The sequence below is a fragment of the Tachysurus vachellii genome, chromosome 3 (assembly GCF_030014155.1).
Source record: "Tachysurus vachellii isolate PV-2020 chromosome 3, HZAU_Pvac_v1, whole genome shotgun sequence".
In the NCBI taxonomy this organism is placed as follows: Eukaryota; Metazoa; Chordata; class Actinopteri; order Siluriformes; family Bagridae; genus Tachysurus; species Tachysurus vachellii.
Genome location: NC_083462.1, coordinates 23,754,984 through 23,769,768, shown reverse-complemented (window position 1 = coordinate 23,769,768; position 14,785 = coordinate 23,754,984). Strand labels below are relative to the sequence as shown.

At 37.2% G+C, this 14,785-nt stretch overlaps 1 protein-coding gene across 1 annotated transcript in view; it reads left to right on the top strand.

Moving 5' to 3' along the window:
• mdga2a (MAM domain containing glycosylphosphatidylinositol anchor 2a) overlaps positions 1–14,785 on the top strand; it is a 190,406-nt gene that overhangs the window by 91,241 nt on the left and 84,380 nt on the right. The window contains exon 4 of the mRNA XM_060866341.1: positions 12,017–12,213. Coding sequence (XP_060722324.1) covers positions 12,017–12,213 — 197 coding nt within the window. The remainder of the gene's footprint in view (positions 1–12,016; positions 12,214–14,785) is intronic.

The following is a 14,785-nucleotide window of genomic DNA, read 5'->3' as shown; positions in this document are numbered from 1 at the left end:
GAAGATGTCATTACTTTTTACTAAATAAAATTCACATATTATTTTCAGTAATTTGCTCCATTTTTATACGTTTTTCTTCCCGAAATAAGCAATAGCAAAGTCTATGAAGGATAAGCACCAGTTCTATATTTGCTGATATACAATTACGTGTCATTTGAAATCCAATTACAGTTTGAAGTCCAATTAAAATCCTGTACTACTAAATGTTATTAAAGTGTCATTTGTCTTTCATACAGTGTCAAGATAATTAAAAAGGGGCTTGATTTAATTTAGCTACAGTGAAAAAAAAACCTCATTGTTTTGTCACGTGTCTGCCAGAGATTGTCAAGATAGCTTAAAAAAAGGGAATTGCTTTAATTTAGCTATGGAAAATGTTATTATTGTGTCATGGGTATGCTGCTGAGTGTGGAGCTTAATAGAGGTACAGGGTTAATACAGGCTTGTGTTAGATCTGAGTCATGTGTCTTTTATACAATGTTAAATTAGGAGTTACTTATCTCGTGTCACTAATAATATATCTCTTGGCTAATATCCATACTATTACTCAAGTAGGCAGAAGGTACTGTACACCTACTGTGCAGCAGTGTAAGGTACAATGCCGATGATGCCTCAGTCACAAATTGTCATAATGTGTCATGATGTTTCTAGTACATTAACACAATTGAATAACATCTTCCTTAAGTCATATTATAACCAAAGCACACTTATGATACTAACATAAATGACAGTTGTGACATTACTGTGACGTTACCGGGCATCAACTTATGACAGCATATGTCATAGGTATGACAGGTGTACTGCTTTTCATAGGTCTTGCTGAAAAAAACAGCTCTGCATTTATATTCCGGAATGCCAAAGATACAACAGACCAACATCTTGCTTCCTATTGACTAACTATTGTTAAGTGTACAACTCTGCTGGTCAAAATGTACCTTAATCGATACAGGCATTTTTGTCTATCATTGCCATTTTAAGCTGTTTTGTTGGTCAGCTGCAACTGTCTTTCAAGGATTAGGCTCTTTTTTTTAATTCTTCCATACATCTGAAAAATGTTTTAAATAATCTAGTGCCCTAAATGATAATGAGAATTTAGTAGAATTTTCCCTTTAAGAAAACTTTCGGTGGTGAAGGTAGACACCAGGGTATACAGTAATACTACCTCACTGAAGTGGATACTGTGTGTATAACAGCACAGACTGTGGCAATGTGCCTATACCAGTAATTCCAATTTTTATTTTATTAGTGAATTCCCTTCAAAAAATTTTTTACACTCTATAGTTACATTTAATGTTTTGAAACATCTGTGAGACAAGTTAATTTTTGTGAATACTTCGTTACAGTAACTAAAACACTTAATAGTTACTCACCAGCCTGTCCTGTACCTAAAAAACCTAAAAGCGTAGTCTTCTGTCAGGAAACCTGCCCCTGTTGGGAAAATTAGAGTGTTACAAAGCACTGACACCATTTCATACTGTAAATGTTACACCAGGAAGTACTTAAAAATATTAGATTATTGTTCTGAGCCAGGAAGGTAGACAAAATGTACAAAATAATGTACTGTATACCAACTGACTAGTCAGATTTGAGAATTTAATCATGCTGTGGCAGGGGCGATTCTAGAATTTTCATTTTAGGGGGGCTCAGCCCCCAGGGTAGGGTTGTATACTGCTAACCTTATTGCAATCCACTATTCCATTGTATTCCCTGTACTGTATTTCACTGTAAAAAAATGAATGATGTTTCTCTCTCTGCCATTTAGTGCTTTCAGACAATATAATGATGAGTGTCTAATCATTTCTGTGCATGGCTGCATATTTGTAATGCCGAAATACACAATAATGTTTTACATTTTAAAAGGTCAATTAAAATAAATCATGGTCGTTTTCTAAAGTATGTTTTCATGGGTGTTAATCGCTTCATTTTTGTTGGAAGAAAAAACAACTATCACACTGTGATAAGGGCTGAAGTTGAACTCAGCGAAGACGCATTGGATGAGAAACCGAACTGTGTATTGGTCCAGTAAACTGCAATGACAAGAACTGCACCAATGCAGATGTAATATCATAGCAATTCATCAATAAAAGCACACACACCTTGTACTCTCTGATGTTCGCTCTGCTCGGTGTCCCTGCGGATTGAAAAACGCGCTGAATCCACGCAGACTCAGTTCAGGGGAGGAGCCGAAACATGACGCAGCTTGTCGCTTCAAATGCGTTTTTAAATGGGACTGAAGCGATCAAAAAATAATTAATCAAATAATTTTTTAGGGGGGATGGGCAGAAGTAAAAGGGCCTAGTGATATAGTGGCGGGGTGTCCTAGAGCCATACCCCTGTGCTGTGGTATAATGTGTGGTGTAACTTTATACCAACTGTATTCACAGTAAATAAGTACTGTATTTGCATATGTGGTAAACAAATCAAAATAAAATTTCACAAGGTTTTTACAAAAATTCTTTTAGAAAATGTTTGTAAAAACCTTGTGAAATTTTATTTTTGAGCAGTCTTAGTAGACTGAAAACAATCCTGTAATTCCGGAAACAATGCTTCATCCCAGTCGTGACTGGAAAAAGTTCACCTGCATAACATAGCAACACTCCTCACTGTTCATCACAGTCACTGTGTAGGAAATTTAACTCGCATCCACCTTGTTGATATTTTCTGCGAAGGATTTTGGATTAACACTTAATCCAGGCTTAAGGAACCCCACTGTAAGGCAAATGTTAATTCTGTCCGTGACAGAGCCGGAATGCTTTTGAAGTTTTCGTTGGAAGAGCCATTTTTATTATAATTCAAAAGTGACTACATCGTAGAGAAGCGAATGCACTAGGGCTGGTTTGACCTTCATCTCAACATCTGCAAGTGAGTAATTTGCATTTTTCAAATAAAAATAATTACAGTAAATAAGTAGAGTAATGAAAACATCCAACTGAAGTAAAGATTGCTTCAAATAACATATGCATCATTCAAGACCAGACGCGTATTCTACACGTTCTTAAGGATAGATTGACTTCTTCTGTGTGTACAGTATGTCACGAAAGGACAGATTTTTAAAACAATATTAAACTCCATTATTGACCATATTATGATTGGGCCAGGTCTGAACTTTGATGTGAACTCTTATTTCAGTGAAAAAAAGACTAAGGAAAACAGCAATAATATGTTGCTTTGAGATTTCATCAGAAAAATAGATGGGATAATTTCTGCCCACTTTCTGTAGAATATGCCTTCTGCTGTTTCTGAAATATAGTGATGCTTTTCCACGAGTTCATGTAATATGAAGCACTTTCACATAAATTACATTGGCAAACATTTTCTGCCAATTTAATTTTTTTTTGTGTGTGATGTGATGGACCCATTGCACCCTGCACACTTCTGGGAAGGCTTTTGGAGTGTGGCTGTAGGGATTTGTGATAATTCAGCTAAATGAGCTTTTTTATTAAAATCAGACACTGATGATGGTTGAGTCGACCTGGGTTGCAGCTATTGTTCCAGTTCATTCCAAATGTGTTCATGGGGTTTGAGTTTATGTAAAGGGAAGTTGTAATATTAATGCACACAAAGACATTAAAGTGTGCTTTTTGGCACCACTTTGGGGAAGATGCAAATTTGTGTGTACGGTCAAGTGTTCACATATTTTGGCCCTAAAACCTACATACCACTGAACAGATAAGTAGCTATAATTTTGATTATAACTAAAAAAATGAACAGAATTGCACTGCAGTCCTTATAGACCACAGTTAATCTAGTGAAGTCACATTGATTTCTTCATAATCCAGAATGTAGCTACATCCTTCTTCTTCAGACACTCTCACTCACTCACTCATTTTCTACTGCTTATCCGAACTACCTCGGGTCACGGGGAGCCTGTGCCTATCTCAGGCGTCATCAGGCATCAAGGCAGGATACACCCTGGACGGAGTGCCAACCCGTCGCAGGGCACACACACACTCTCATTCACTCACGCAATCACACACTACGGACAATTTTCCAGAGATGCCAATCAACCTACCATGCATGTCTTTGGACCGGGGGAGGAAACCGGAGTACCCGGAGGAAACCCCCGAGGCACGGGGAGAACATGCAAACTCCACACACACAAGGTGGAGGCGGGAATCGAACCCCCAACCCTGGAGGTGTGAGGCGAACGTGCTAACCACTAAGCCACCGTGCCCCCTCTTCTTCAGACAGTATTCGAAATATCAAAAAAAAAAAAACCTGAAAGCTTTCTTGGCTGCTGGCTTGAGGAAATTAGTGCAGTTATGTAAACATCTTGTGAACATGTTTAAATATGGATTACAAATCTACTTGGAAATTAGGGCTGCACCATTAACTGTATGTTTATGTATCATTATAGCGATGTGGGTTGCAGCAGTAAATGTGTTGTAAAGAGCACAGGTCAAAGCCTACAGTATTACTCACAGCATAGTGGCTTGAACTGTGTGTGAGTGTGTGTGTGTGTGTGTGTGTGTGTGTGCAGTACATTCTTTCTTAGCACAGTTGCCTCTGGCTTGCTCATTAGGGAATTAAAATATTTAAAATTTAAATATTTCCGTAAAGCTTCTTTGTGGCAAAAGTGCTCTAGTTATAAAACTAAATTAAACATATTTTATACACATTTTGTTCTATGATGTTCAGCCCATTTTGTACGTGTTAGCTAGCTGGCTAGTTAGAAGTAAAGACTTCAATAATGAAAAGTGTCTATCTAACCAACCACAGTTTAGTATAATTTACTCACTTGCATGTTTTTTTTTTTTTTTAGCAAAAAATTCCATTATTTGATCTATTTCAGCTTTCAAAACACAAAAACGTATACAGTAAACAATAGCACAATTTAGCTATAGATAAAGTGAATTATAGCAAGCATCGTTTTTTCTTTTGTTCTTTGGTTAAATAGCAAAGGTTACTTCAGTGCAATGATTCATTCAGCAGCTACTGTTCCTTGACCTGAAGGTTATATAAAGACAGAGTGCAGTGTCTGCAAGTTTCAGAGTCTAAGGTCAGATCGCTTTTATAGTATTATGTATAAAAGAAGACATCATAAATGCATACTGAAAAGCTGCATTGTCTATCATCAGACTGTACCACATGGCAGGTCTAAGATCAACTTATCAGCAGCCAATATCATCAACTCTGTTTACACGATCACTCAGAGGTTCATGTTTTCTCTCTGTGTGTAATATATCCTTTGGTTCGCTCTACCACTGTTCACTTTATCACTATTTATCAATATATCTCTGAATCATAGTCCTGTGAGAGATGAATTCATGCACAGGTGAATAAAGCAGAAGAGGAAAACTTCTAAAGAATTTTTCAATTATCAAAGAGCAAGATTCAATTGAAAATCTGTTCAAATGAATAATGGAACAAAACGTCCGCATGCAATAACATCTAGAATTAAGGGCAGAGCTTCTGTTTTTTTTTTGTTTTTTTTGGCAGTCTTTTGACAGTTTTTTGATAAGAGTGTTGAAGTATTATTGCAGACATCAAGGTGTTACATTATATGCTGAGGTGACCATTGATATTGATACGCTGTCTCTGTTCTCGCGTTTTACCGGATTCATAATTACAAAAGGAATTATAGAATTTCAGCCTGTCGAGTTCCCATATAAAACTTTCTATTTCCGTGATGATAAGTCTCTTTGCAGTGGCAGCTTTAATTTGCAAACTGATAGGTGTGCAGTATCTGAAAGTTAGAAAAGTCGCTCTTGCTCGACGAAACCTTGCTGCGAACAGACACTTAATCTTGCCTTTGCCCGAATCACAATTTCAGCAGCCAGTCTTAATATGTGAAATCATCCATCTAGCCCTGAGAGAAAGGCATGTTTGCAGCTTGGCTCCTCACTTGGAACACAGACGATGCTGCGGGGTTGTTTTTACATCTCTGAGCTGAGGGGCTGATGACATAGTTTTGCCTATCAGAGCACTGTGCCTGGTAATAGCCTTTTCCTCTAACCTCCATATCTCAATGTAAATAGCTCCTGGGGAATTAGGTCGGTCTGCCTTTTGCAGGTCTATGATCGTCGCAAACAGTCTTATCTGCTGCCTCATTAACTGTACATCTGGAAATTGACAATTTGTTCATTCCCACATTTCAGAGTTGGAGACAAATTGCTCATCTTTGGCCTAATGGGAATATTTGTACATGGAAAGTTGCAATGCAGATGTCACGCAGGTCGCTGGTGTCTTATGTAATCAAGCTGGGACAGTGATTAGTGCCACCCAGTCAGGGTGAATTTAATTCCAGTCCTGTGACAGCTTGATGGGGGTTATCTCCATAATGACTGTTGTAGATTCACTGGGAGAGAATACTGCATTTGATTAAGACCCCAGCCTGCTCGGTGTGGTGCGTTGGAATATATGAAAAATAGTGGGAAAAAAATGTCCTCTATCTTACAGTGTGGTAATGAATTTTTTTTTCATTGTTGTGAAGGAGGAAGAAAAAAAATCACCTTCACTATTTTTCCTTTTTATTTATGAGATGCACTTATTAATAGCCATCCATAGACAGAAAGCAAAGAACATATAATTGCTGTGCTCTGTGGGTGGGAGGAAGAGTCTTTTCTCTGTGTCCTGTTGATCAGAGTGACACTATCCAACTGTGCAGTCATGCATATTTAAAATATATAAATAAATAAAAAAAGACAGTAAGTGCTCTCCTCTAAGCATGTTCGACTGCCCTGTGATGTTGAAGTAATGGTGTGCCTGGCTTCAAGTGTCTCAGCAGGATCATGTGTTAGCCTCCACCTTCACAGTTTGGCTGTTGTGCAACAGGGGAGAACTAGCCAGTGGGCAGAAATTAAATATGCCTAAATTAAATTTGCTCTATCATGCATTTCATAATCAGCCTTTTAACGTATGTATCATTCAGTAATGATAATGAATCTGTTATTAAGAATGAAAAAAAAAGATATAAAAAACAGATAATTAAACAACACTATATAATTAAAAAGTCAGTAAGTTGATCTAAAGTTATTAAGTCTTTATTTAGTCATATATACACTACAGCACAGTGAAATTAGTTTCATTGCATATCCCAGCATAGGAAGTTGTGGTCAGAGCACAGCATCAGTCATGATATGATGTTCCTGTAGCAGAAAGGGTCAAGGAACTTGATCAAGGTCACATCAGTTGGCAGTGCTGGAGTGTGAACCCCAACCTTCTGAGTAAAGAAACAGAGCCTAAACTGTTTGAGCCACTACTGCCACAGTGTTATTGTCTCACAGCTTCAGAGTCCTTGGATGGTCCTGAGCTAGGGTTTACCTCCCAAAAATAACAGTAAGGGACAGAAGGTAGTCTCCAGATCCACATGACCCAGACCAGGAAGACGAATGAATGAATGAGTAAAACCATCATTAATGGTCAATATATTAACAAGCCTCTTTGCAGTGGCAGTTTTGATTGGCAAAGTGAATTACAGTTGTGATAGTAGAAGATATAGTATATATAGAATATATATGTAGAAGATATATATTAATATTAGCATTATGATTGCAGAACAAAGGATTTACAGTCATGACAATATAGAATTTTTATACAGTTATAGAATTAGAATTAGAAATTATAATTATCAATAGAAATTATTTGTAGTGTTTTATTTTCATTTGTTTTATTGTATGTAAACATCATTTGTCAACATGTATTTGGTTACTTGGTAACTATACAGTATATTTAATATTTAGCACAAACTGTACAGTAGATTAAAGGGCATTTGTGGCCTGCGTTTTTACTGTTGTGTGGGTATTATGAGTAAAGTAAGCATGCTTCTTTGCTTACAGCTTCAGAATTTAAGCACAGAAATCTATCAAGTGTGACCACAGCTTTGCGTGATAGATAATTGCACTACACTATTGTGGGAGACTCCATAAGCAAAACTAATGTATTCTGGAGGTTGGGTTTTGTTTGAAATTCCTAGCATTTTGTAAACCATGCTGCACATTTACATAATTTTCATAGCTACCAGGGCCTATTTAATTACTTTTACATATGCTGACCTATAAATAACCATCTGACAAACTGCATGTTGCCTCACAGCTGTTCACATGGTAACATTTAAAGGTTATATTTAAAGGGCAGGCCAATTCCTACAAACTCTCAAATACAGTGATTACATTCTAAATCCTACAGTACATGTAGTCCACTTTTCCGATTGGCAGGCATGTTCAACACATAAGGATGTGTGAATTTGTCTCTGGCAGAACTTGTTCATATGACGGCTGTGCAGTCAAACACAGTAGGGCAGATAGGAATGGTACAAAATGTGCCAATAAGCTTTGCAGCTCCTCCTTTCTTTGAATCTGTGTATTTATTTAAAGCAATCGTCTCTGCCAAAACGGCCCCACTCAATTGCTCGGCCCTGTGTGTTGCCTTCGTCTTAAAGGTAATTGCTCCTACCTGCGTAGCTGTAATGGATCCTGGATGAAGTATTGACCGCCTCTAGATTTTGATTAAGGGGCTGTTGGGCAGAACGTGTCTTAATGAAAGTGAGGAATCAGCATTCTGGTGGGCACCCTGCGCTCTTTGATTAGGCTGGAATCTTCATTCACCCTGAGGAGGATTGAAAGGGGATGCTAAATTAAAGGGTGCCTTTACTGATTAACATTTTCCACGTGTTCTGTATTTCCTCTCTAAATTGTAATGGCATGATTGGAGAACATTTATTAAGATGGTTATGGACTCCATGACTGGGGAAAAGGTCAACACTAATCATTTCTGATTCCATTTCAGAATGTCGCATATTCTCTGCTTTTCTGACTTGTTAAAGCACGGTTACGATGCCGGGGGAATCGATTGTGTCTTTTGCAGAGTGTAAATGAAGGATTTTGCTCAGTTAATTCACTGCTCAAATGAGCAAATGTAAAAAAAAAAAAAAAAACATGACCATAAGATGAGTGTTAGAATAAGTAGAATAACATCTAACTAATATCTAAATAAACAAATGTGTTGGTAATAACAAGACAATAAAGACAATTAAGTTTTAGTTTCACTTAGTCTTAGTCTTACACTTGTATTCATCTCTTTCTTATATGAATGTATTCCAGTCCTGAAAGTATGCAGAAAAAAATCACATTGAAATCTGATCTTTTTAATTCTGCATAAATGTTACTGAGATATGCAACATTAAATAAAATATAACTAAAATCTACACCTTCATTAAAAGTGGGGTGCACGATGTTTGAAAGCCAATGTTGACATTTGAAATCACCAAAACAAACACGCCCCTAACCCAAATGGGTGTCACCCCTGTTTTGATAGCTCCGCCCCCACACATACATGTGTAACCCAGGCAACTATTATGGCGGAACCTGCTGGGGCAGCTGGCCGAAGGGATATTTTTATCAATAAATGAACACAATGAGTAATACTATGGTAATACAAATGTGTTTTTGTAGTACTGTGTATTGTACTGTAAAGGTTTAGCTCCGTTTCATGCGGAAGAAGACGTTCAACACCTAGAACCTGAGGCAGAGGTAACGGCAGGTATCTGCCATGTCAATGTTTCAATCGCTTTCGGCTAATGTCAGACATGCGCACTGAACACTCTCTCTGCCGCATATTGACAAGACACCCCTTTCTGCTAATTGGCTACACGTTTGTTTTGTTTGTCGGCCCGACTCAGTTTTCTGAAGCATTTTTCAAACATTGTGCACCCCACCTTTAAGTGCCATTCACCAAAAATTATTTATTTAGATTTGTTCACTTATTTGTTCAGTAGCCCTTGCTGTTTTTATAAAATGTGCCCTTCTACAAATGTACAGAGACTTGAAAAATAGTGTTCTCTTTTTATCACAAATAACAAGAGCAGATATATTTCCCTATATTTTGTGAACTGAAGAAGAAAAAAAATGAAGACATTTAAGGGGAAAAATCACTACATTTGCAGTAACATTCGGTAGTTTTTTTTTCTTGTTTTTTTTTTTTTTTTTTTGTGTAAGGTCATCTTGACGTAAATAATTTGGGATTAAATTGGGAAGATTAAAAAAAAAATTTTCCATTGCTCAACTCCTACATTCTTTTTATTGCATGGCTCCACCCACTTTTCCTCTTGTTGAACCAGTGAGACTCACACTTGAACTGAATGGATGAATGACATGAACGACAAGTATCAGTTCGATCGTATCTTCAGGGTGCACTGAACCTTGTGCCGCAGTTCTTGCAAAAAAAGAGGTGTATTGTTTCAGTATTTCAGTCATTAACAAATAAAACACAAAATTTTTAGACCCAGACTTATGTGTACTAGCACGAGGATATGTTTTAGATCCACTACAAAGCACCTCTGTAAGTGACTCTGGAATATATACAACTTCCATCTTCGGTACAGTTTTGTCCAGCTGGAACTTTATTCTCTTGTGCATGCAGGTCACGCAAGATGTTCAGGCTAGTGTGGAATAGAGGCCATATAAAAAATTATTTCATAAAAATAAAATAAAAAACATATCTGAGCAGTAAATCAGAATATAGCATTTAAGTCTGCAGTGTGAATGTAGCCTAAAGGCAGACTAAATGTTATATCGAATTGTGCTGAGAAGCAGAATGACTGTTTGTGGAAGATGTAATATACTATAGTAGGTCTGCTGTAATGCTTAGTGTCCTAGCTGGAGGCATCAGCATTGCAGGTCACTGATTGAGAAAGGCGCCGTGTCCTTGTGTGGTGGTGGAGTAAGTAAAATGGAATTGCAATCTGGCAGCTTCTATAATGTTTTTTTTTTCTTCCTACACCGGAAAAAACAATGAAAGTGCTGAGTGATCTGCTCCATTACAACATTTTACCTTTCACCATTTCACCCAGTGCAAATCTAACGTCCATGTCTTTGGCCACAGAATTGAGTTTGGTAGTAGTAAATTCTTTTTTTAAATTTAAATCAAAACTACATTCAAACTATGGTCAAAGAATACACAGTCTTACATTATTTCCCAGGTGGAACATTTGTTCTTTTAAAGCAAGTTGCCTCTAAATCTTGAAACCATGTTTTTAACCAAGAAGCCTCAACTTGAAAGTAGAAACTTTTCTCGAATTTGTGTTTATCTCTGCTACTCAGTCATTAAAATAGTTTGACAAGTTTGAGCCTCTTTTCTCTTTCAAGGGCTTCCAATGACTACATTTGAAAACTCTGTTGCCCATTCAGGTTTAAATTGTAATGGGAATAAGTTGGAGAAAAGCCAAGCTTTCTGTTTTAATCAAGCTCTGAGTACATTTTAAAAGCTTTGATTCATGTTTTCAGATAAATGTTTTCCATTAGATAGTGCAAGTCTATAATCTTCTTCAGACGAAGCAGAAGCAGAAATAGCCGCGTTTCATCTCGGTTGAAGCGCCTCCATGAACGGACAACAAAGAAATGTGTACTTTCTCATATCATGACTTGCAGTTTACTTCCTGCCCCCTTGTCTAATGGACAGCTGAGATCCTCCTACTGTTGTAAAAGACTATGAAATATGAATGATATTCATTTCTGTTGTCTGACAAAGTATTATGAGCCCTTAATTATTAGTTTTTTTTTGACTGGCATCTCTTATGTTGCTCACACAATATTTCCAGTTAGGAAAAGTTATGGAATAGTTAACTATAGTCAGTGTGCAACTAAATATGTCGTAGAACCATTGTAGGAACTTTTCATAAATGTTTCTTATTCAAATCATAAGAACCTCTAGAATATCCTGTTTATAATGCAAAGTCTCTAGGACTGAAATGGGTATAAAACATCCTATCTCTGCCAAGCTAAAATAATCTTGTATTTTTGGGTGTATGTTATATATAATAAGCTGGTTGGTTTTAACATGTTTATTTCAAAAAGTAACATTGAGGCTTAAACTAATTTGCCAAATCTGTGAAAATGCTTTTGTTTAATTTCTGTTAGTGCAGGAAGCCCTGGTAATTATCCGTTTCTATGTTGTAATTATACAGTATTTTTAACCCTAATTATAACTATCACCTTTTTAAATACAACTGATAATAATGTATGCAAATAGAATATGTTTGTATGCTATTTTTCACAGTGTAAATTTTTAAATGTGTCCTCAGATCTAGATGACCCAGTCGTGACGGTTCATCAGAGTATAGGTGAAGCCAAAGAACAGTTCTACTATGAGAGGACAGTTTTCCTCCGCTGCGTGGCCAACTCCAACCCTCCAGTGCGTTACAGCTGGCACAGGGGCCGAGATGTTCTGTCTCAAGGCTCAGATAAGGGTGTGGAGATATACGAACCCTTCTTTACACAGGTAAGAGAACTTTTTATGGCCTTTCAACATGCTAGTAAGACTTAACTTATGACAACTGCAACTAAAAAAGTATAAGTAAAGTTTTATTGGCCGTGCTGTTAAATAATATCGAAATATATATGAATTGGCAAAGATCAGCAGAAAATGCTGTTTTGCCACATTACTGTATGACTGGTGTCATACAGCTTATTAAGATTCACTGCAAAGAATTAAAGAACGCTGATAATAAGGCAGAGATAAAGGGAGAAACAGAGCAGCATGCCATGAGCTTCTCTTGCATTGCTTTCAAAAAGACCTGTGGAAACTTAGAGGTGGCATATCGGACCCAGCATGGGAATAGCACTGGTAATTAGCAAAATGTAGCAGGCCACTTCCATTAGAAAGCTCTCATATGTACCTGTGCTAACTCTACCCCTCCTCCCTGCTGAGAGTTTTCCAAAAACAACAAAAAAAGATTAACAGAGCACATTTGTGCATGTGTTGTTTTTTTTGTGTCGTTAAATGCCAGCTTACCATTTCACCCATAGAGAGAGCCAAAGGGATGAGAGACTACGGGCGACATTTAGCACTAGAGGCCTCAATGCTGCATCTAGGGCATTGCTAAAAGCTTTACTGGCACTGCTTGAAGAGTCAAACAGCTGGATATTGTAATATCCAGAGTCATGCCTGTGATATTATCTATCCACCTAATATAATTGTACTAAGCATTACCCAATATTCCCTAATCTGCCTATCGGAAGACCTTTTACCATCTATCAGTTGGAACTAAAATCCGAACCTTTCTGTTTTGCGATCAGTCTGTGTCTGTCCATTTTTCATCCCCTTCCCTTGCCTTTCTCTCTCTCTCTCTCTCTCTCTCTCTCTCTCTCTCTCTCTCTCTCATTCACCTGATCTTGTGGGAAACATATTTTTTTTACAGTCAGGTTCCTATAAGGGGCTTGGTGTCTGCATGCCAAAGACACTATGCTCTGATATCAGCCACAAGCAGCCTTCTGGAAGAAAGCTGCTATACTCTTTTAACAGAATTACACTGGAGGCTTGAATGATGACTGGAAATTGAAAGTGATGAATAATCTTATTTCTGAAGCCTGGTGCATTCTTATCTGTCTGATATTTTAATCTATGCTGATGAGTTGGATGGCAGATGAGAGACACCTCCCACAAACCTGCTTCCAAATCAGACTGGTTTGATTGTTGTGATGCTCATAAGGCATTTACAGTCAACTGAAATATAGACTCGACCATTCATCAAGCATGAAACGGTGGCAAAGCCTGATAGAGACATTGGCTTTGAAAGCAAAAAAATTGAGTTGTGCTTAGATTTCTTTTTTCACCAATTCCCCTTTTTGGGGTGCCACTGAGACTTTATACTGTATATTAAGTGGTTAGTGGGGGGTGTAGGACGTAACAATCAGGGTAGTTGATGAGACAAAACAATAAACAAGATGAGACATTAGACACAACAATAACAATAATTCCTTTGTATTAACAGGAATGGGGGATTGGGCTGGTGGTGGTGGTGGGGGGGATTATGGTTGAAGTGTAGTAGTTGTAATGCTGGTTGAATTAATTAGTATAAGATATAATACCGAACTTTGTTTTTTTGTGAATCATGCAGTGAATGAGTGTTAAGTTTAATGTTGTTTAGCTTTTTTTTTGCATTATTTCTAAGACATGTGGTGTGGCTTTGATTATGTGGTGCATGTGCTCCTGTAGGGTTTGTATTCTTAACTAGTGCAAAGTGATTCCCTGGTGTATGTACAGATAGCTGATGACTAGTGTAGTTAGTAGTCTTATTTTCGAATGAGGGAGAGAGATTTCTATTTTCCATGTAGTCATTTGTTAGTTTAATGTGTGATATTAATGGTATTAAAAGATTTCCAGTTTCTTAGTAAGGTTTTCTGTTTGCTTAATTTCCTCTAAACGCTATCAGCACAGAACTGTGTGCTGGTGTAATTAGTGTGCTGTGTGTAAGGGGTTGGGCCTGAATGTGAGCATGTCTTAGCTGTTCATCACAGCACCTAATAATAAGGCACAAAATTCATAAGGTTTCTCCAGTTTTTCCTTATTTATTGTGATATTCTTCAAATTTTAGATAAATATGAACAAGTGTTTTAGTGTCATGAACCTGGTAATCTGGCACGTACGCAAATGTCATTCCTTTTTGTAAAGTTGACATTTTAAAAACGTTTCAAAAGTGAATGTGCGTAAAGGAGAGTAGAGCAATAGTACATACTATGTTTTATATGTGGAATACATAGAAAGTTTTGCTAAGTTCCTTTGAAATTACTTTTTGGCTGTGATTTCACATGTGTTAACGCATTTTCTTCTGAAATAGAAAGTCAAATTGAGGTGAAAAAAAAAAGCCTGACAGGATCTTAGTGAACTCGATACATTTAGATTTAGATTTACATTTATGGCATTTGGCAGATGCTTTTATCCAGAGTGACTTACAGAAGTGCTTTAAATTCTCGATCAATAAATTCATCCTGATACTGGTTCACTAGGTCATGCACTAAGAATACCATCAGTCTAGATACTCTGTTGGAGAGGTAATATATCATGAAAGCAC